The following is a 22031-nucleotide window of genomic DNA, read 5'->3' as shown; positions in this document are numbered from 1 at the left end:
GGATCGGACCGAGCCACACAGCACTATTCCAGCAATGATTTGTGTGTCAGGTAACGTTAAATGACTTGCCCACGGACATTCAGCTTACTTTCTAGTTTGCCAAGATATGTTGTTGTTGTGACGTTAGCTATAGCAGCAGGAGAGTTGTGAGCGTCGCTGTCTGGAGCTGCTGTGCTGGCTCTGGGAAACCGTCTCGTCCTCTCCGGCTGTTAGCTTTGCAGCAGCAACTGTAGCGACAGTTTGCTAACCCACAGCCTAGCTAAGCTAAACCACAACCTAGCTAACGTTAGTTACATTACTTGTGTCGTTGTTCGCCCTATATAATGGTATTTGTCATGGTATTGGATTTCTCCAGAGTCGCATACTCCACCTTTAAACTGCCTTTCAAAATTAGCTGGCCACAAAAATTAATCACCATCATCATTCAGCTTTCCTCATCCACTTCTACTGTAGCATTTCTCAGAAAAATGCAGACTCCTTGCTTGTACCACACATGTCTTACAGCACTGCATTCTGGTCTACTTCCTGCACCTGTGGGCGTATGGCTGTTGTGTGTCATTTCTAAATGGTTGTACTTTGATTCAAGAGACTGACACCTTAACAGAGCCACAAATACAAAGTTTTAATCACCTGGCATTTACCAGCACTGATGTGTCTTAGAATGGATTTTTCTTTGAACTCTATGCAAATATAGTGCATGCTGTCATTATCTGCAGCATGAAGGTAGTCAGGTATAAACTCAGGTAATATGCATGTAAACCATGTTTTTCTCAGTCTTTACAGAAAAACCTTACCAGAGATTCCGTCTTTACTCAAACAACTTTGCTCAGTTTTGCTCTCCTGTTCCATCTTGTAAATCTAAAGCTGATGAACCTTGTGCTCATGCAGACGCTCACATGCTGGAGACAAGGAGCAGACAGACAGTCACGGTGAAACCATGTTGGAGCAGACAGACTCAGTCAGTGAGTCATCTGAAAACGCAGGCCTCCATGCTGGAGCCCAAAATGCTACACGTCCATTTTGGACTAAAGAACACATCATTCTGTCTAAATATAGAGCATCCAGTCTGTCAAAGAATTTTGTTGAGCAAGGACACAAGTTACCTACTGCTACATTACATTTATTTGACACTTTTGCCTAAAGAGACTTACATCTTCTCCTATATACACACATTGGGAGCAATTTGTGGAGAACAGTTCAACAAGTGGACAGGAGGAACCAGAGATTCATCCACCATCTTTTTTTAATTTGTCTCGTGTGAGTTCCCCAACTTTATGGAAGTGCAATAATACAATCGCTACAGTACCCTTTTTAAAACATTGTCAAACATCCCTTCATTGTAGTGACTTCCAAATACACCTGCTAAGCTATTCCTGTTCTCACCTTTTCAAACTAAAATAGATCTTACTGATTCATTCTCCTGCACTGAACCACAGACTGATATGACCTCCTAACCATTACTAAAACACTTTCAGTGTTTGCTGTCCGTCATTGAGTAAAAAAAAAACACAAGTGGTATTTTGACAATGTGTTGTTTCTAACCCAGATCACTGGTTGTCACAAGAGTTGGGGGTGGAGCATAAAGCAACGAGCATACAGTCAAAATGTGTTAATCATGAAGATAACACTCTGCTCCGGGGGCAGGGTTTTGATATAAAAATACAATAAAATCGTATCATTTTGGTGAAATGGTTGAATTAATTAATGTTTGAAACTGTTTATTGGTTGATAATAATCTTTGCATTATAAAATGTGTAAAAGTAATTATTCAATTGTCATTTTAAACATACACAATCCTGCAGTGTGATCTGAACAAAGCAGTCATTTTCGAGTCGTTTTGGCCATCAGGCAGGAGATCACCACAACATGTGATCTAGAAAAAAGGAGGGGAACTTGAGAAACTGCATATCTTCAATAAAAATGAATAGATGTCTTTATGTCCTGCAGAAGCTCTGTAATTACAGAAATCACTCAAAATGGATTTTCAGGCTTCAAAGCAACAAAATATACTTTATTTCACAGGCTGACAGTTCCTGCAGGCAGAGCAGAATGGAAAAGCCTGTTGACTATGGTGTTCATGTTTGCCTTTATGTCTATGCTACGGTCATGTGACTTGTTAGCACTTTCTTTGTGTATTTGTAAGGTATGATGACTTTGTTTGGCATCATTTCCACTGGGGATGGTGAGGACATGCCCCCCTCACTTTTCTATTTTTGATTATTAGACTTTTTGCCTTGGGCTTCGCCTCTCGGGCTAAATAGCGGCTGCAGTGACCTTCTGATTGGTGGAGCTTGTTTGGGGCTGTACACAGCCTCATGCGAAACTCTGCAAATGCTACTAAGGATTCAAAGAAATTCACTTTCCTCTGCATGTTCTTAGGAAAAGAATATTAAAGGTATTAAAGGTATTAAAGGGGCACTCCCCAATTTTAAACACTAAGATCAGTATCCTACAATTGATTTTTGGAGTCTAAAACTATACTTCGGTCTTATTTTTATTTTATTTAGGGGTTTTGTTTAGACATGTAACTATGGCATTTTCTCTCTGAGATTCAACAAATACAGTTTTCAGAGTAAGTGCATAAATAATACAAAAATATAAGCCACATTTCTAATTCTTGTTATAGACTTATGGAAGGCATGAAGACCAATTTAATTATAATGTGTTATTTGGTAGGTGAAAGCAAATGTATGTAGATTCACAATCGCACATTTAATATAATTTTTTATTGTATTTTTTATGGGAGTTTTTCTGGTTTGTTCGAAGAACCCCAAAATACATTGTTTCCCCAATTCTAAAACCCCCCTGATCATAACAAATGTGTTCAAAATGAGAAGCGCATTTGTTTTACAAAACCATTTGAACACACACAAACTCTTTTCATCTTCAGCTCATGTTAAACACAACTTGTGTGTTTCTTTTCGAGGTATTAACGCTAACTGTAGATAGGATTGGATTGGATTGTTTTTGTTTCAATTTTTATCAGGTTGATGTCATCAGTAGTGAGGGGAGGAACTAATATCCTCAAGAATCTAAAGACATCGAGACCACAAGAGGAAAAATAAACAAAGACAGTCAGTCTGTGTCAGAGACAAACTGCGGGAAGGCTGACAGTTTAGTCACTCAACTGTTCACACACACGCAGAGGAACCAGGAAGAGGATGGGGTTGGAAGTTATATATGCAAAAGAGCAACTATAAAACTTCTCCCAGCCAGTCAGACAGCAGCGTAGTACGCCTCCTGGCCAATCAGAAGTATCATTTTGCTACAGGCTCCTAAACCTTCAGTTTCTCATTACTGCTGAAAAAATGTCAAGAATTTACTGTAGGTCCAAGGTGCAATGCCCTCGCTCACACACACACACACACACACACACACACACACACACACACACATCCCCTGAAGTGTTGTGGTGGTCCGACGAAGGCAGAGGTAAAGGGTGAAAGGTCATAAATAAAATAAAGAAAGAGTAAAGAAAGAATGAAAGACAAAAAGGAAAGGAAGGGAAACTGTGAGGAAGAGACAAACGCACACAGAAATGCTGGAAACATCTTTAAAATGAGCATTTTAATTCTAATTAGAGAGCAGTTTTCCTAAATCTCCTCATTTGTCAACAACTAAGAAAATCTTTTCTATCTTAAAAGGTTTTTAAAAAGCAATGTTAACAATTATTTTAAAAGGCAGAGTGGGCTTTTATCAGCAGGTATCATGAGCTCTACATTGAAAAAAAAAACTCCTTAAAATAAATTGCCGGCATAAAAGTTTTATCCGAAAGCAAATACTATATTTCTACATGGTTTTGTCAGTTTCCTTTGTGTAAAATCCACCTAAGTCCAGAGAGTGTGATTAAAAGTGTAGCTTTGTCCTCTTGTGTGACAGTTTATACAAGAGGCCTGTTGTTCTCGAAAAAAACAGAAGCAGAAGTGGAGGAGCTGAAGGAAAATGCCTGCAATCAATTCAGCTCAGTTTTTCTTCCATCAACAGGAAGGAACACTTCGATTTCGGAGATGCAGAACATACATGAAACTGTGACTGTCAGTTGTAAATAAATAGTAAATACTTCCAAATCAGTATATCTACTTTAGGGAAGAAAAAATGAATCCTGCAATTCCTAATTAAGTGGAAAAAGTAGATGTGTTTTCCTTTGAGTAGTACTTTTTTTTCCTGGAAGCTCTATTGTTTCACCTGAAATTACTTTCTATACAGGACACAGAAATACGAAAGAACACATTCCTCCAAATGAACAGAAAGTCTAAATGTTGAGGCAGTAATGAAGGCATCTGTTTCCACTATTTGTGTATATAAATTCAAAAATCTACTTTGACTGAAATTCATCCACCAACAAAATAGTTCCGTCTTCAGTGGTGTTGCTTTTTACTAGTTAGATGTTGTGAAACTACACCTACTTTTCAAGATTTATTTAGGTAGAGATGATGGATGAAGGTTTGCTGTCAAGTTGCTTTTATTTAGTTCAAAACATGAACAGTTTTATGGCCAATTTACTGCTGCGAATTAAACGTTTACATGACCATGATTGATTCTTCATTTCTCTAAAACCTGGTTCTCTAACATAGCTGCTTTGTCACTCAACATTCATGTAAGCTAAAAAAAAAAAAACTCTTAACTGTTCTTAACAAATGTAATGATTTGAATTACGTATGTGTAGCTGTTGAACTTAAGTTCATCCTTTTCTAAATGTTCTCTGTGTAAACAGATGCCACAAGATGAAAAAGCCTCTGATTCAGGGTCTGGATTTTTAGCTGAAACATGTGCCAACAAAGACAAGGAGGATCAAGTGAAAGGAGCAATCCCAATCCTCCATGACAGGAAACAGAGTCTGACAGCTGCTGTGAAATGAACGTCTACATTCTTATTATGTTGGAATATTTTCCATGCCGTTATTTATACAGTTGTTTTTTTTATTAGTTCCTTTTAAATCTCATTCCTTCATCTTTTTGAAAACATGCTGTTCCCGTAGTTTGAAATGAAAATTCCAGCCAATGAAACCAGCTCCTCACTGATTTTACAACAATCCCGCCCCGCCACACGTCCAATCCAATCAAACTGCTTCTTCCTAACTGATATCCTATTGGTCCATACTTTTGGCTGATTCCTGCTCATTTCTCACCCCATCCCTGCCTCCTAGATTACAGCGATACACAGTAACAATTTACATTTAGCACAAAAAAAAGAAAGTAATATGACAATAATACGAGTACAGAGAAAAGTATCTGGTCATGAAGATATTTGCAGCTGAAATTCACTGCAAACCACAAGTTAACTTTCATTACAATTTTCACGGGTAGGAAGCCAGTGAGGGTGTCCTTGGGTGTCCCTGTTTCTTTCCCCAACCCTGTCCCCCAAAATACAATTATGCACAATAACTATTTACATTTACTTAATGTATTTAGAGCAAAGAAGTCACATGTTTAAAATTCCAACATGTTCGCAGTTGGGAAGCCAGTGAGGGATCATATCCTTGTTGCTGCACTAGGGACTCCTCATTAGTTAGTTAGCTGCCAAAACCTAACCACACCATAACTATGAATTGAAGAAAATGAAAAACATGAACATTTTGCAGCTATGAACCTTTTCTTTGGTATGTTGTTTCAAGCAGCATTTCACAAAATTGCTACCTGATATTTGTTTAAATATTTGCTCAATATTTTTGAGATCAAGTTTAGATCAAATTATGTTGGTTTAGGATGGTTATGGCATTGTTTAATTTAATATAAAACTGTCAAGTTAAGAGCCCACTCAAGCCACTATTTTTTCACTCCTATTAAACTAAATCAGGTTTTTGTACAGTTAAGTGAGAGATCAGGCTACCACTTAAAAGGTATGTGGGTGGAATAACTGTTAAAGCCATGAAATATGACATAAGTCATTCTGACATAATTAGCACAATATAGAAAAGACTCATAGTCATGATGGGAGTGTTTAAGGGGAAAAGCAGATATTCAAAGTTTCCTGAACATATAATGGACTTGACTTTCAGGCAATAGGAGATTTGTACAAGAATTCTTAGATATCCACATATAAAATAACAATATAAATGAAAGATAATTTAACACACATTTAATCCTTTCAAAATGAATGCTGATAAGAGGGAAAACATGGGGAAATTATAAAGTGTATTTAATTATTTCAAGACTTGGTTAACAAAATGACACTACTTTATACACTGTAGATGTGGTGTGATTAAATGTTTAGTAATGTTCTTTTGGAAATAATGCAGATAGTTATTCCAAATTTCTCTTAAAATTCTTGAAATCAAGGAGGTATGATTTTTATTTGAAAATAGGAATTTGGTGATTTCTAGTTTTTTAGTTAAAAGGTTTTAATAGCACCAGAAACACACTGTTTTGCAAGAGTAGGGGACTGATTTCTAATATTTGATCTTGAACTGACACTCTGAAAACAGAAAAAAACACAAGTACTAAAGACTTTTTACCTGAATCACATGACTCCATCTAAAACCAAAGTCTGATACAAAACTTGACAACATTTTGGTGATTTCTAAAAGGATTGGGGATAGTTCAGGGTTGACTAAACAAGACGCTTCAAAGATTGGATCCTTTTTACACAAATGGAAAAAACTTAAGTGCACACAAAAATCACACATACACCTTACACCAGTGTCTCCCATTGGGTGACATGACTATGGATGATGACCAGAGCAGGGCTGCAGGGAGGCTCTCTCTCATGTGCATGCCCACATTCTCTCTTAACATACATACACACACACACACATATGCACGAGGGGCCCCATCCACCAAGCAGACCCGATCCCTGGGCCCCAACCCCCCAACAACCTTCCCTACCCCCTCCTCCTTTCTTTCTTTCTCTCTTCATTTCTTGGTCTTTCCTTCTTCCCCCTCACTGCTCATCGCTCCTCATGTATGTGCCGGTGTGACATGCATGTACCCAGATGTGTGTGTACACAATTTATATTTAGTGAGCGAAAGAGCGAGAGACAGTCGGAATGAGGGAGAAAAGAGCACAAAGGGAGAGTAGGAGATGGGGAGAGAGAAAGAGAGAGAGAGAGAGAGAGAGAGAGAGAAAAAAAAAGAGGACAGATGGTTTGAACCAGAGAGAAGAAACAATCAGAAAGATGGGGAGGAGGAGGAGGAGGAGGGGATTGGAGGGTCTTCTTAAAGAGACAGGACTCACTTACCCCTTCACCTACATAAGGCCTCCATGCATTTCCTCTATCCCGTGTCCTTCACTTTCTCCTCTATGTTCCATTTGTCTGAACATTTTTTCACCCTCTCTTTGTCTTATTTTGGTTCTGGGATAATGGTCCTTTGTCATCACATTTTTCCTTCAATTTCTTCTTTGATTAGGTTGGACTATCTGCCCTTTTTCTTTGTGGCTATCACTGCTTATGCTGACTACCAGTTCTTAATTTTAGGTTAAAAATACTCAGTGTATCTGCGTTCACTGCCATTCATCAACCATTACCATCTATCCGTCACTGATTAAAGGGGTACTCAAGCAATTAAGCACTGCATTTAAAGTTGGGAAACTCACAAGAGAAAAAGAATGGTCAAAATCAAAGCAGCAGAGGTCAAGATATCCTGACTATTAGTCCTTAGTTTGGGTCAAGCTACAAAACCCTGGATCCTACATTTCCCATAATGCAACATGACTTTATCTTTTCAGTAGACTGTCCCTTCCTGGTAAATTCCCAAGTCTTTCAAACTCTGTGCCCTTAATTTGTAATGCAGGCATTCTGTTATAAATATGTAGTTCAAACCCTAATGACATCACTATGACAGCATCAGGGTTATTTTCTCAACAAAGCTCCTCCAGAGCCACAGAAGACATTCTACAACTATTTTCACAGGCCGAGTAGTACGCCAGACTAGTAAACTGAACTTTATGTGTAAAATTGGTGGAGTGGCCCTTTAAAGTTAGGGAAAGCTTATTCCATGAGGTTAAAGAATAAACATGTCAACACTGACTTATTTCTTTGCCTTGTACTAAACACGCGGCACACTCCTCTCTGTACTGACACTGAATGCTGCTTGGAACTGGATATGTAATAGCAAAACAGACATTTGTTTATAGATAAACGCATTTTCGATGACATTAGATAACTTTATTTCTCGCCAGAGGGGAAACTAGTTTGGTTGCCAATGCACACTGAAAAATAAAAGAGACACAAATCAGATAGGTCACAGCAGGCAACACATGAAAGACAAACTGCCACTACAGTGATAATCAGAAGTGATGCACCTAAAAACAAGACCAATAAAATAAACATATTAAAAGGAAACCATTTAAGGGATGCATTAACACAAGTTGCATTTTAATGCTGCAGCTGGTTGAGCTGGAGCAACAGCTTTATACAGTGTTGGGCATTTTCATCTATACCGTCTAAACCAAAAATATTCATATTACTATTATAAGTGACTAAGAAAAGAATCAAACCCTCACTTTTGCGAATTTGGAATTAATTGATTAGTCAATTAAACGTTGAAGGCCTACATATCGTGTTTCAGCAGTCTGAGTTAGCCAAATCAGGTATCTTCCAAAGTTATAGTCTTTTTAGAATGAAATTCCCTCTTTGTGTGTCCACAGATTGTGTATCCTTGGTAAGCCATGAGTGATACTTCCAGGTGGTTGTTATAGTTTTGTTGCCGGCACACAAAACTGGTGACAAACCTACACGCAGGACAAACATACCCAGTTGATTTGACTAACTCAGACTGCTGAAGCCTCATATTAATGTCACTTAAAATTTAGAATGCACTTTTACACAGGACTGTGGATTTTGTCCCGTATTTCTTGTAGTGTAGTTGTGTTAGGAAGGGATCTTTTTCACGGCCAGTATGGACAGAGGGAATGATTACATTCACAGTTTGTGTACTTCTCAGTACACAAACTGGTCAGTTAACGGTGGAAAAACAAAGATCTTCTATGGAAGCTGAAAAACACAGCTGGAAAGAAACGACCCACCCTGTCCTTTTCACTGTATCTCACAACTGCAGCCCCTTCTCTCTCTGTGTTCTGAGACAATTGATGGTTTAATGCAAATAGAGGACACAAAACCAAACCACAAAATACATTCAATGACCACAGACATGGCACTATAGGCAAACATGTAGAGCAGCAGCAGGCTGTCTAATCAGATTACAGCTCAGCTATCTCTGAAACAGTTTGTCCAAGACGCTCTAGAAATGCTGTTCAGCTGACGTCAAATTTAAAACACATGCATCTATGTTTCAGTCACTCTCACTGGATCCCTTCATCTGTCTGTCTGCCTGCCTTTCTTTCCATCACTCGCTCTCGCAAAAAGGCTGGAATGGTGCAGAGAGCATGGCAACATGCCAAGGGAGCGAGAGAGAGAGAGAGAGAGAGAGAAAGGGAGGGAAAACAAGAGAGAGAGGGAGGGAGAGAAATGAACATACTGTACCAGAGAGAGTGAGAGAAGAAAACAAGAGAGAGAATGAAAGTATGAATACACGGGGGTAAAAGTCAGAGCATGCGTGCGGGAGAGCGAAGCAGCAAGGGAAGGAGGACCTATCGGCTCCTCTCATCTCAGCGCTGAGCGACCGCCTCCCTTGCTGCTCGCAGGTGCTGCTGCCATACGATTGGTCGCACCCCCTTGCCTCCCCCGCCCAATGTCCCCTCCTCGTCCTCCTCCTAGCCAGCCATGAGAGGAAAGGAAGACCAACCATGGCGTGCTACTTCTTCTCTGAGCGTCTCTCTCCCTCTCTCTCTTGCTCTGTGCTGCTGTGTGAAAGCCCCAGCTACACACACACACACACACAGTTCCTCACATGCATGATACATTTTGAGTGCATTTAAAGTTGCAACAGATTTTACACAGAAAGGGAAATAAGGAACGCGGCTGCAGTATAGAATAGAAAAGTCCTAGTTACAAAAAGGCTACAAAATACAAACTGAAATATGAGGAAAAAATAGACAAAACAAAAATCTAACAAAGTGGAAAGAGGAATTCTAAACTGCATGAAAAATAAAAATGTGAAAGCAGTGAATGTAAAACATGGCTGCAGACCAGTTCCTTTAAGTGAAAAGACGAACATATTTCTGAACTGCTGACTGGTGCATTTCAGCCAGATTTGAACTTAAATTAGAATGGCTTTTTTTTTTTCTATTGCTAAAGACTGAAATATCAAAAAATACTTCCTGCACAGATGTTAACGTGAGGGAGTCGGCCCACATTAGAGAGCAGAATCTTCACTATGTTACAGTGTGTGCAGTCAAACATAGCTGGAGAGCATTTTGATAACAGAACAGACACAATGATGTTGTGAAACCATGCAGATGGAAGCTAGTCATTATTATGGGCATCATCTGGGAATTACATTTATATTTTCAATCCCATTGTCTATAATAACAGCAGACATACTGTGGTTCAAACCCTTCAAGGCTGTCGAAGCTTGACTCGTATGCTTTAGTAGGGATTTCGTCAGATTCTATAGGATTCTATGGCTTTTTAACCTGGGTTTAAGCTTTTGCCCTGTGAGGTGTCCTTGAGCAACAGAGTGAATCCCCACCAGCTCCAGGGGTGAAGTGAGTTCTGACCTTTCTGCTGCAAACAACACAGGAGCAACAGTCTCCATCATACTGGAAGACTGAATGAGTGTCAGTGAGGATGGCGTGTATATTAACCAAAAGAACGAGGGTCAAAATAAAGGACCAAATGAGCAAGTTAACAAAAGAGCATGGCAGTGCATTAGTAGTGTGTTTACTTGTTGCTTTTGAGATGATACATTTTTTTGCAGGGTTGAATAACTGCCAATTATGTCAATTAGAGCGTTAAAACTAAGGTTGCAGGTGAGTGAGGCCACCAGTTATAAATCACGTGAAAAGCAACCCAGAGACACTGACTGTGATGTGTACAAAAAGGCAAGTCTGCCACCGCTGTGTTACACAGGGAAGGACATTTTCTGCAGCGCTTAGTGGCAATAAATAGTTATTTAGAGGCATTCCTTGATGTCAATTAGACTCGCTGTACATTTGCATGGGATTTTAGGAAATGTGGGATGTATTAAGTACAGCAAAGCTACTATCTGCATCTGTATTTATGTCAGAAAAATGTCTTATTTGGATTTATGACTAAAGTGGGCTGGGCATACACCAGAAGGTGTTGGGAATCATTTAGAATTTAGAATAGCATCATTTTCTGTGTTAAATTCCACTGCCATTTACACTCCTCATGTATATGTTTAGCTGCTGATTTTGAATAAAAGCTGTGTAACTGTTAATGGTCTAGGGGGGCATGAATAATGGAAAACTGCATTGGGCTATATTGCATGATTTTTCTTTAAAAACTGGAGGTTGTGGAGGCCCAGATGAATGTAAAGCTGGTTTGAAGTGTCTATGTAAAAAATTAGAAAGTTGTTGACAAAAATCTGATCACACTCTCTTGGCCATTTTGCATCCACTTTTGAGAAGGTAAACAAAGCACCTGTGCAACATCACTAAAACTTTATCCTGCACTGAACAAAAAAAAAAAATCTTTCAAACCTTATCTGCGCAATAATGATAAATGGAGGTTCTTGAGCAAAAGCAAATACACTCATTTAGGGGTGTGTGACAACAAACAGGAAGCATTTTTGCTCTCCAAGTAATGGTGTGGAGGTTGGCAGACACATTTACCTTCAGTGTAGGCTGACACAATCACTGACAGGATTCCTCTGTGCCATCTTGAGCCACTGTTTACCTAGCAACCACAGTCCTACCTTTGGTGATTACTCGCAGCTCAGATCTTACATCTCGCTGCTATATTGATCTCAACTGTTTAACCTAACCTGTTTCCCCCTGACCCTCCAAAGTAAGGTCCAATCCGACCAAGAACCCTAACCCTTAAATACAGAGAAACTATCTTTAAGTTTCTGAATCAAAGTTTAAAATAAGCGTATATTGTAGTGGACCTCCCAAGGGGTCCCAAGATAAATTGGAGGGTGTTGCAAGATGCTTGAAGGGATAAGATATAAAAAGTATTTGTCAAAAAAAAAAAAAAAGTTTTTTTCTGACTTTTCTCGGCTTTTCCCAGGAAATACTTTCCCCACACCAAATCCACAATCTATGATGAGGGCTCAAAAGCAGACATTCATTTTAGAAGCCAAAAAGGTTGGGAGCCACTAGTGTGTTGGCTTGTCTTTATCGTAAAATTAGCAGCTATACATCACTTGATGATGCATGAGCTTCGAGCAGACCTATCAGCAAACAGTAACTTGATAGCTTGCATCCTTGTGAAAATAAAGTCTCTAGCTGACTTGGAGAGAACAAACAGAAAAGCAGAGCATGAAAGCTAATGGTCATTTCCTCTTCTACCCTGCTTCACACAGTGGTGTGTTATTCGCAGATGAGCTGTAGCTCTAACTTTCACAACTTTTTTTTTTTTTATTGAAGAGGAAATTTTGTAGTTTCTAGAAATTCCAATATATCAAACTGAATTACTGGTAAATTACTATAAAATGATGCCAACAATATCAAGAATTGGCCATTCACTGTGATGGTGCAACTGTAAAAAAAAAAAAAAATGAAATCTTGGATTTGAATGTTTCATTCAGCTTAAATTACATATACAGTAGCTTCACTATTGCTGGAAAAGCAGAAACTAAATATGTAATATCATAATATACAGTGTGAGAAAATGACATTTAAAATGTTGAAAATACTGTGAGAATATCAGGTTTATAGAGAATATTTCCAGCTGGTTAACATTATAAACTGTCACACTGTCACTGGCTCAACCAACACCAGCATCTTTTTCGTTGGCAGGAAAATTTGGATCTTCATCTGTCCTCCATGTTTCTTTTTATCAAACCACCGCTCATTATAACGGACACAAGAATAAAAATCAGGAAGGATCCTCAGACAGTGAAGTGATGACAGTCGATATGTTGACATGCGCCACGTTTTAAAGCTCCACTGGCACACAACACAAAGCTCCAGAAGAGCGACAAGCGGGCTGGTTAAAAAGTTTCTTCAGAGGAAAATTAAAAAGCAAATACATCTCTCAACTTTATTTCAAGAGTGAGAAAACTACAATTACATTTAACAGAAATAACAGTGACCAGACTGAGATGCTCTGAAAATGGCGTCAACATGAATGTGACAGAATCTATCTGGCTGGAAATGATGGAGGGAGAACAGAAGGAATGGCTCGCAAAACCAAGTGCCATTGCTTCTGTTCATGATGAAGTCTGAGTGATTGATTGATTGATTGATTGATTGATTGATTGACTGATTGACTGATTGGGAGGTGGGAGGGGGCTTCACAGAAACATAACTGTCTTTTCATCCGTACATATATAGGGAACAAGAATGGGATAGGATCGGATTCTGTCTTTTGAATTCCCACACACACACACACACACACACAGAGAGTCATGGGAAACTGTTGTATGCATAGTGACATTCGGCAGGCTTTAGGATAGCTTGGCAATGCAAACTCAGGCACCTTAGATTTACTTTTTTTTTTTTTTTTAAATAAAGCATGTTTTTGTCTGAGCGTACTGGAAGTGACAACTAGAACACATGAGGATTAACACAAGAGAATTGGTTGCATAAAGCAACTAAAGATGCTAGACAGTTTTTCAGTGTTGAGATGAGAAAATATTAAATCCAACAGCAAAACTGTTTGGGGTTTTTTTGCAATACAAGATTATCAGCATTTATTTCTTATCAAGCTCTAAAGCAAAAAAAAAACTACATGTGATTTTTTTTTTTTTTTGTAATTTTGCTGAAAATCATACATTTTTTATTTAAGTCAGTGGTAGAATGAACATCAGCTCCTATTTGTCTCCAAATGCCAGTACACTCATGGAGACTAGAGATCTGGAGAAGTTAAGGAATTGATGCCGCAAATAATCCAAACAATGAAATCCAAACTGAAGACAAGAGTTAGTTATAGCTAATAAATCAGGGGGAGGGAAGTTGATTTGCAAATGAGTCTGGTACTGTTTTACAGCAAAAATAGGAGAAAATGAGACAGTGTCTATATTCTATTAACCAAACATAGAGACACAGAGAGATTACTTGTTTCAAGCAGTATGGATGAGAAGGGGGAGGTATACAAAACGCTTTCATGCTGGTAATCATTCAAAATATTCTCCCATCTATCATGTTCTAAAATCAAGTCACAAAATTATTATCTTGGTGTCAATCATATCATTACACAGCAAATGTATTTCAAATGCGATGTTGTGGTGTATTCGGTTTTCAAAACAAATGCTAGTTTCTGGTTTGTGGATATGCAAAACTTAATTTCCAGTACTCCCCTAACCCTTGAGTTTTGTTGAGATTGGCTTCCTCATTGTTTGGGCCCCACAGACCTCACTGCTGTATATGTCAAATTAATAATAACTGCAAAATCAACATTTTTTTCCTGTAAATTTTTCTTATTTTCTTCTAATGTTTTCAAACCCCAACATGTAGAAAAGTACTGAAGTGGTAACACTTCACTTTGACACAAACTGGGCAGCACATTTGATGAAGGTGAATCACAGAAATCCATCAACACCAATCACAGATATATAGCATTCAAAATTTAAAGCAGGTTTTACAGCTGGGGCCTCTGTAACCCCAAACAGAGAGTAATGCATCATTTTCTGTAGTGGACTTCTGAGTATCAAGCTGATAAAACAAATTGAATTATGTGTTTTGATAAAGAGGGCCTGAAAACTGCTCAGTCCAGCTCCTGGCCAGGTGCTTTCTGCTACTGTGTTTACTGTCTCAGTGTGTGTGTGTATATAGGCACAGCCATTATAAATCAGGTCATATGACAACATTCCTTAACCTTTTACCTAAAAGGTACAGGTACTTATAAAAAAAGATTATACGTTTAGCATGTACAGAAAACTGCAATTACTAGGGCATTGTTAATGAAAGTGAAGCTGTACAACGTGGAAAACAGCAACAGTCTTGGTAGATCCGTGTACATATGGGGCGTGGATTCAAGGGATGGATTTCTTTCTTGGAACTGATTTATCTGAGTGTCACAATCATTCCATCTATCGAGTGCGGGGTCGCAAATATGCCAATTTTTATTCTTACAGCAGGCTGACAGCTAAAGGTAATAACTCTATTTGATGTCAAAGGTCATACCTCGCCATTATCAACTCCCAAACACTGGTATAAATTCCTGTACACCTCCTTAGCAGAATACACACTACCAAACGCATACCAAGACCACAGAGTGAGTGCATATGCAAGCACACCCCTAACTCTGGAAATATCACCAAAGTTTGGAGGGGGAAGGGGGGATTTGGAAAAGAAGAAAGAAAACACACGAGTTAAGCAGTTAAAGTCAAAAGGCCATGATTGTAGCTAATAACAAAATCTAATTAGAGGGGAGTCTAATGAAAACTCTGCAAATTAAATAAAATCTGTTTACAATTTTAATTAAATTAAATCTGATTTAAAATGAGTGTAAAACACTTATTGGATTTTTATGAAATTATTTTAATAAGTATTTTCTGTGAGTGTTTGTTGTGTTGCATTTACAATAAAAAAAGATGTGATTATTTTGGCACACCAACTCTGACCAACCCTTAAACAAATTATAATAGAAGGTTTTTTTTTATTATGTGCTTTGCAACAAAATTTGTTTTTGCAGGCTGGATAAGATTTGTATTGAATTAAACACTGAAGATACTCTTCTAACGGACGGGTCGCGGGAAGCTTTGTTTCTCTTTCCCTTCCTTCCATTTACATTCTAAAGAAGTAGAAGTTTTCACTGATTTTTGGTGGGTGTTACTGCTGTTGCACACAAAAGTTCAGCCCCCCAGTCCTGCACCCGGGCCCCCCCCCCCCTCTTCCACTCTTGCTGACCTCAGCCAGACACACATTTCAGTCAACTTCATGATGATTACAACTGTCTCTGAAATTTAAAACCCTTCTATCTCCATCTTACAGCAGTCATTTTTGATACGTACAGACACACATACGTGTCCACAATGGTGGTCAGAGGTCAGGGGGCAGCCGTGGGCGGCGCCCCCTGCAGCCTGTAAGGGTTTCAGCACAAACACACTGAATAGAAAGAAGGATTTGAACCCTAGAGCTTCCCGTTACAGGACTGCCCCCTCCCCCTTCAAATAAAGGGTTTATTCCCTCTGAATACCCGCCCCTCCCACACAAACACACACACACCTCCATTGATGTTCCATGTCAGAAAAAAAAAAAATCAGAGCAGCTTTATGGCATTTAAGCAGAGATATAACAGTGGTGTCTTTTAAATACTAGGACTACACTGACTTTATGAAAGCCATACACCACCCACTACACACAGGCAGCAGCAACAACAGACCTGCTATCTTGAACATACTTTCAGAATTTGACAGACTACAGTCAGATTAAGGAAAAGGGGATTAAAATGGTATGAAAGACAGGAGCAGTTTAGTTTATGTGACAAAACATGTCACCATTAATTATTTTTGCTTATTTATTTAATCTAAAAGCAAAAACCATAAAGTCGCCTGCTTGCTGAAATTAACGTTCATTAACGAATAGGCATACATCGCTGCTGTTGTTTAGCAACTGGGATATTTTTTGAACGTGTACAAAATAATGTAGCAAATTTGTGTAAACTCAAACGTCACACAAAACGCGTGGAGCTACTGTAGCTGAGCAGATGTTAAACACAATAATCTGAGACATAGTTTTGAAAATTGGGCTCTCGCTGGCTGAGTATATGAACGGCCATTTTAAGATGTGGGGCTTCCAAAAATTGGTTTCCGTGATATTAATCCACTCCTGCTGCATTAATTCCTACACTGTAACACTTTAACAAATGAACTAGGCCAGTTGTGCTGCTACAGAGAGAGCCGGGCGCTGAGGAGACCCGGAACTACACACCGTGAAGAAAAAAAAAAAAAAAGAAAAACAGCAGCCAGCACAGTTTATACTGCTTCATTCAGAGCTTCGCCATTTTGCCCTCACTGCCTGACGTGGTGTGACTCCTCTCTGCGTGGACGCACCACGTGTTGTGGAGCCACGGAAGGCCTCAAGCTCGCCCACGGTGGCCCCCCTACTCACAAATCATTTTTATCATTATGGCTCTTCAAGGTTATCACAGAAGAGGTGTGGCACACTCTTCGCACAAACACAGCGCCCTCAGAATAATTCACCGACCCGCTGGGAGATTATTAGAAATTACAGCCTGCTGCCATGTTGGTTCTCTAATCATGGCGAGTGACCTCTTTCCGCAGTTTGACAGTTTAACTGAGATTCAGCCTCACTGTGTAACGCCATTCATCTTCAGAAAAGACCACGCTGCTGGTATTTTTGCGCCACAGCCATGTTGCAACATTTCTTCGTGGTGTGCTCTTGCGGGCGAGGCAGGCGCCCCAAACCAGCTGAAATTCAAATATTTGGCCAGATTCAGCAAAAAAAAATCACGTGGATACTGATTACACAAAACGGTCAAATTTATTTAAACCCAACAATGAACCAATAGGATGAAATCTATGTTCACTGGGCCTTTTGATCATGGGACACACATGTACGCACGCGTGTGGCCAAATGGCGGAAAATGGAGAAATGTGCTCACTGCTCACCTCGTATCTGTGCCAAAGGTTACAGGCATGAAAGATGGTCTATAGGCGAATTCCATAATACTGCACAGAACAGCTGATCTACAGTGGACCCCAGTTTATCCTTTGGACCGAGGAAATAGACTGAAGTCTAAACCACAGGTTCATTTTTTTCCATTAAAATGCTTTGGAATCAGGATAAACCAAATGACTTTTTTTATTCTGCAACTATTTACACCACCATCCTATTTTAATTTCACAACTGACTACAAAAAGAAAAGAGCTCAAAATAATGGTAAAAATAGTACAATTATTATCCATAAAACTCAAAAGACGCAGCTGTGTTTTTGCAAGAAATGAAGGAGATTTAACAGAATATTTATGCTCACTTTATTCAACATTTTGAAACAATTAGGACTGCGTTAAGTCACATAAACCTCAACAGAGCTATTTTACCAGACAAAAGAACAAATAAAATAATTATCAGACTGCATGTAACGTGAATCCCTCATAACAAACTGTATCAATTTTTTTTTTTTAATGATTTGCAGCCAGAGGTGATTGCGATCCAGATATTCACATGAACACACACAATTACCAAACCAATTTTCAAAATCTACATGCATGGAAATAATTTGTAGGCTATAGCAAGTAATGGGCTATGAATTCCGAACTCAAGAGTTTATAAAGTTGACGAACGTAACCATGAAACAACCACAGGACACACACATTTCCCAAGTGTAGGCTATTTTAAAATTCCGTTAAATAAATAAAGTGTAGCCTGCTAGGCTATATAAGACGTGCTTACAGCCTTTTGTGATGACTTTGCAAAGAATATTATTTCTACATGCTTACTGGATTCACTCGACACCACTCAACCAACACCAGCATTTTCAAATGAAGAGGAAAAACCCAACTGCACTGCACAGCACGGCAGGCAGCTAGCTAAAGCTGTCACAGTATAGTTTCACAGCAATGGCCGACAAAGTTGAAGTTCCACAGTCACACCAACACCAAATAACACAACCAAAGTAACTTCTATAGTGCCGAACACAACCTTCCAATTGGCTTTTAACACAAGGAAGACAAGTGGGCACGTTTCAGAATACCACTTATTGCAAATTAACCAGTGTAATCGTTGTATTCAGTTTGAACTCCATTCAGGAAAGGCCTAGACAAAGTGATGCAACACATGAAGGGGTTGTAGAGAGAAGGGGGAGGGGTAACACAGTGCTGCATTGCCCCCTGTTTAGTACCTTTGCTTCTTGGGGACGGAGTGCTCGACCTCGATACGTTTCCCATGAAGCTCCACTTTACCTGAAAAAAAAAAAATAATAATAAGAAACGAGGGTTCAAAACACACTGTGTCCACATGCTAACTGTTTACTAGCTATTGCAGGCCCATGGGGGAAATATGCTGTATTCAGGGTGCATAGCTAAAGTGGAGGTCCCTTTACAGCTAACTTTTTTTTTTTTTTTTACCAAATAACTAAATAGAAACCAAACCGAGCTGAGAAGAAGGTGAGAGGCGGACAGGCTCGGGGCCCAAAACAAGGACTAAAAAGTCATAAACAAGTGAATCGTGTAGGCACGTCACTTTTGTCCCATAATGAGCTACTTAAAATATAAGAAATACTGTATGACAGCCATACGAATCTCATTTTTTTAATCTGTGACTGGCGGTCTGTCTTTTCAACGATTTCAAGTCCACATGCTGTATAAAAGGGATGTCTTGGGAGTTTTTGGGGTTTCATGTAGAAGAAGCAGAGGGAGCTGACAGGCATGGCGACCTTGCCTCCACACGGTACATATGTAGGAAATCACAAGAAATAGGCTACAAAGCACAGAAGCCACTGGTGAATGAAGCTTTAACAGCAACGGTGCTACTCGTCGATAATTTTGGTGGTGGTATGAGGCCTGTTTTGGCATGTACACAGGGTAAGATATTTTTCTATCTTTGTCATAGTGGACTGTCGGCTTAAAGGGGGAGGGGAGCCAGAAAGGCTTTCATACTATATCACAGGAGAGAACTCAATCTAATGCTAGGCGTGCAAGACATCAAAATACCACTCACATGCACACATTAGCCTGAAACGCCCAAGCCACCGTTATCACAGGATTATAAATGATTTCATTTGTCAAATAGCAATGTTGTGAAGTAGTGCTTTACGTTCGCCACGGGTTCAGGCTTCACTGTATAGCTTTACGTTTACACTACGTGTGCTCCCCACCACCACCACCACCACCACCTCCCCCCCTTGCAAAAGTTGAATGGCTCCCCTGGGCGTGTAGCTCCCCGCACACCGTTAAGCTAGCATCAATAAAATAATTGTGTGAATTTATTTTATCCGGCATGTTCATGTAGCTAGAAGCCTCGGAGGTGGAGGGAGAGTGAAACTGGGGCACACCGCTGAAGGTGGGCATGCAGCCGTAGTTGTAGCCTAGACCGGCGTCTACCGCTTCCGTTTATAATGAATGAAACTAAAGGTGGAAGAGGGTCGTTGGCGGTCAGTAGTCCACTTTAACTCACCAGAAAACGTCTCGATAGCCTTCATGGCCCACTGATCATCAGGACAATCCACAAACGCATAGCCGGTTTTCATTAGAAACTGTCCGGAGTATGGGATCTTGTGGTCGTCAAAGGTTTTTCCTAAGTCCTCGGCAGTCACGCTGTCGCCTAGATTCCCAATGTATAGCTTGTGCATGGTGGAAATAGTTTTTCCAAGTCCAAAAACGAAAAAAAAAAACTAAGTCCGGAATAACTAAAATTGAAGCCAGCAAAGAAAAGTTTCTCTCCTGAATTCGCTAATAGCGCAACAAGATATTGTCACACTTGCCACACTAAATGAAAGTGGAAATTACGCTGGAAGGCAAGAATATCGAAAACGATCTAAAACAAAAAAATAAAAGAATACAAAACGAAACTAAATGTTAATTTTCGGTAGCAAACTAAAATAAAAAAAAATGATTTCAGACGTGTAAAAACAGATGATAACGTAGAATTTAGCTGTAAATCCAGTTGAATAAGTGGAGCAGGGGAAGAAATGAAATCCCTTGACTTGCAGCCGGCCCCAGCAGACGACTAAAGCAGCAGCCTATTGCCTCTATCGCACTGTGGAGGGGGTGGGTTGTAGCCTACTGGGTGGATTTGGTGATGGGTCTATGGTGGAAGGGTGGGAAAAACTATGGCGGGATCAGGTCGGGAAAAATGTTTTCCTCTCTCTCCGCCTCTCTCTCTCTCTCTAGTTTTTCTACCCGTCCTTCTTTCAGCGATCCGCCTGCTGCCGGCAGAGGGGTGACGCCGCCCCTCCACCGACTCCAATTCAGTTTTTTTTTTATTTTTTGTTTGCAAAGAGGAAACCACGTGATATATTTGGAGTAGGTTAGAGAGAGGAGGAAGGGGAGGGGGCATCCCCCTCTCATCCTAGGGTATTCACCAGATGAGCGCGTGTGTAGCCTACATGTGCGCGCGCATGGTCACACAAGCCGAGACCCCCAGTTCCGTGCCGTGCTCGCTCCATTCTGTACTGTACACGTGCGCGGTGCAGTTTGTGTGCTGTACGGGGCTTTTATGCAACACTACGTGGTCACACATGCGCTTAATGCGCTTCTGCTCGTGCGGGTGAAGATTAGGCTATATAGAGAGGCAGGACTTCCTTCACGACACAGTAATAAAGCTAAAAGCTATAAGACCGGACCACATTTGGGCGTCGAATCGTTTTACTGCCTTAACACACTTCGCCCAACATACTGTCTTGAATAGCTGAAGGCCTAGGCGGCCAAAAACGTTCACATTTAAATAACAAGGCACTGCCTGCTAATTCTATAGCCTAGCACCCCCACCTCCCTGATGTTACCGCCCTCTGGATGAATATGATGCGTGGTAAAGAAGTTAGTCGTCATGATGTTACATAAATGACCTATGGTGAACCTCGGGCTGTTTGGAGAGGGGGAACAAAAGGTCCAGGGCCCCATTTTGCCCCAGGGACCGCAAGGGTGCTTCTATTGGAACCTGCGGAAACCCTACTCACTTTGATACATTGTTACACCCAGAGCCCCATTAACTGAAACAATGTATCAGATATGGCGGCGGTAGTGTAACTACAGCAGAGTCCGGGTTTTTGTAGCAAGGCGGACAGGGATCTCCGTAGCTCATAGTGGGCGTTAAACTGCATCACCCTTCTTCTTTTAAGAGACTTTATAAAATTGTTGTGGTTGTAGCCTACTTTCTTAGTAAGGTCATTGCTTCCAACAGGCGATACCCAGAGTTAAAATACAACTTCAGCAGTGTGCCCCCACCCAAGCAGGCGTGTTAGCTTCTATTTCCACAGTTTTATCATATTTCTCTGAGTGTGGCGCAGAGGAAATGACAGTATGGTGCAGTTATTGGGCTACGGCACCACACACACCGCGCGCCCCTCTGCGTGGATGGAGGCTTCTCAAAATGGAGGCAGTGAGTGATGCACCCCCCCTCCTCCTTGGAGTTTTGTGGTTCACTTTGGCGCTCTGTGCGTC

At 40.1% G+C, this 22031-nt stretch overlaps 1 protein-coding gene across 1 annotated transcript in view; it reads right to left on the bottom strand.

The window, feature by feature from the left end:
* igf2bp1 (insulin-like growth factor 2 mRNA binding protein 1) overlaps positions 1-20788 on the bottom strand; it is a 65957-nt gene extending 45169 nt beyond the window's left edge. The window contains exons 1-2 of the mRNA XM_044182114.1: positions 20047-20788; positions 18773-18833 (exon numbers count right to left, since the gene is read on the bottom strand). Coding sequence (XP_044038049.1) covers positions 18773-18833; positions 20047-20221 — 236 coding nt within the window. The 5' untranslated portion in view covers positions 20222-20788. The remainder of the gene's footprint in view (positions 1-18772; positions 18834-20046) is intronic.
* Between the last annotated feature and the right edge of the window lie 1243 nt (positions 20789-22031).

Source organism: Siniperca chuatsi, linkage group LG21 (assembly GCF_020085105.1).
Source record: "Siniperca chuatsi isolate FFG_IHB_CAS linkage group LG21, ASM2008510v1, whole genome shotgun sequence".
Taxonomy (NCBI): domain Eukaryota; kingdom Metazoa; phylum Chordata; class Actinopteri; order Centrarchiformes; family Sinipercidae; genus Siniperca; species Siniperca chuatsi.
The sequence above is the reverse complement of the archived record's forward strand: the minus strand, read 5'-3'. Positions and strand labels throughout refer to the sequence as shown.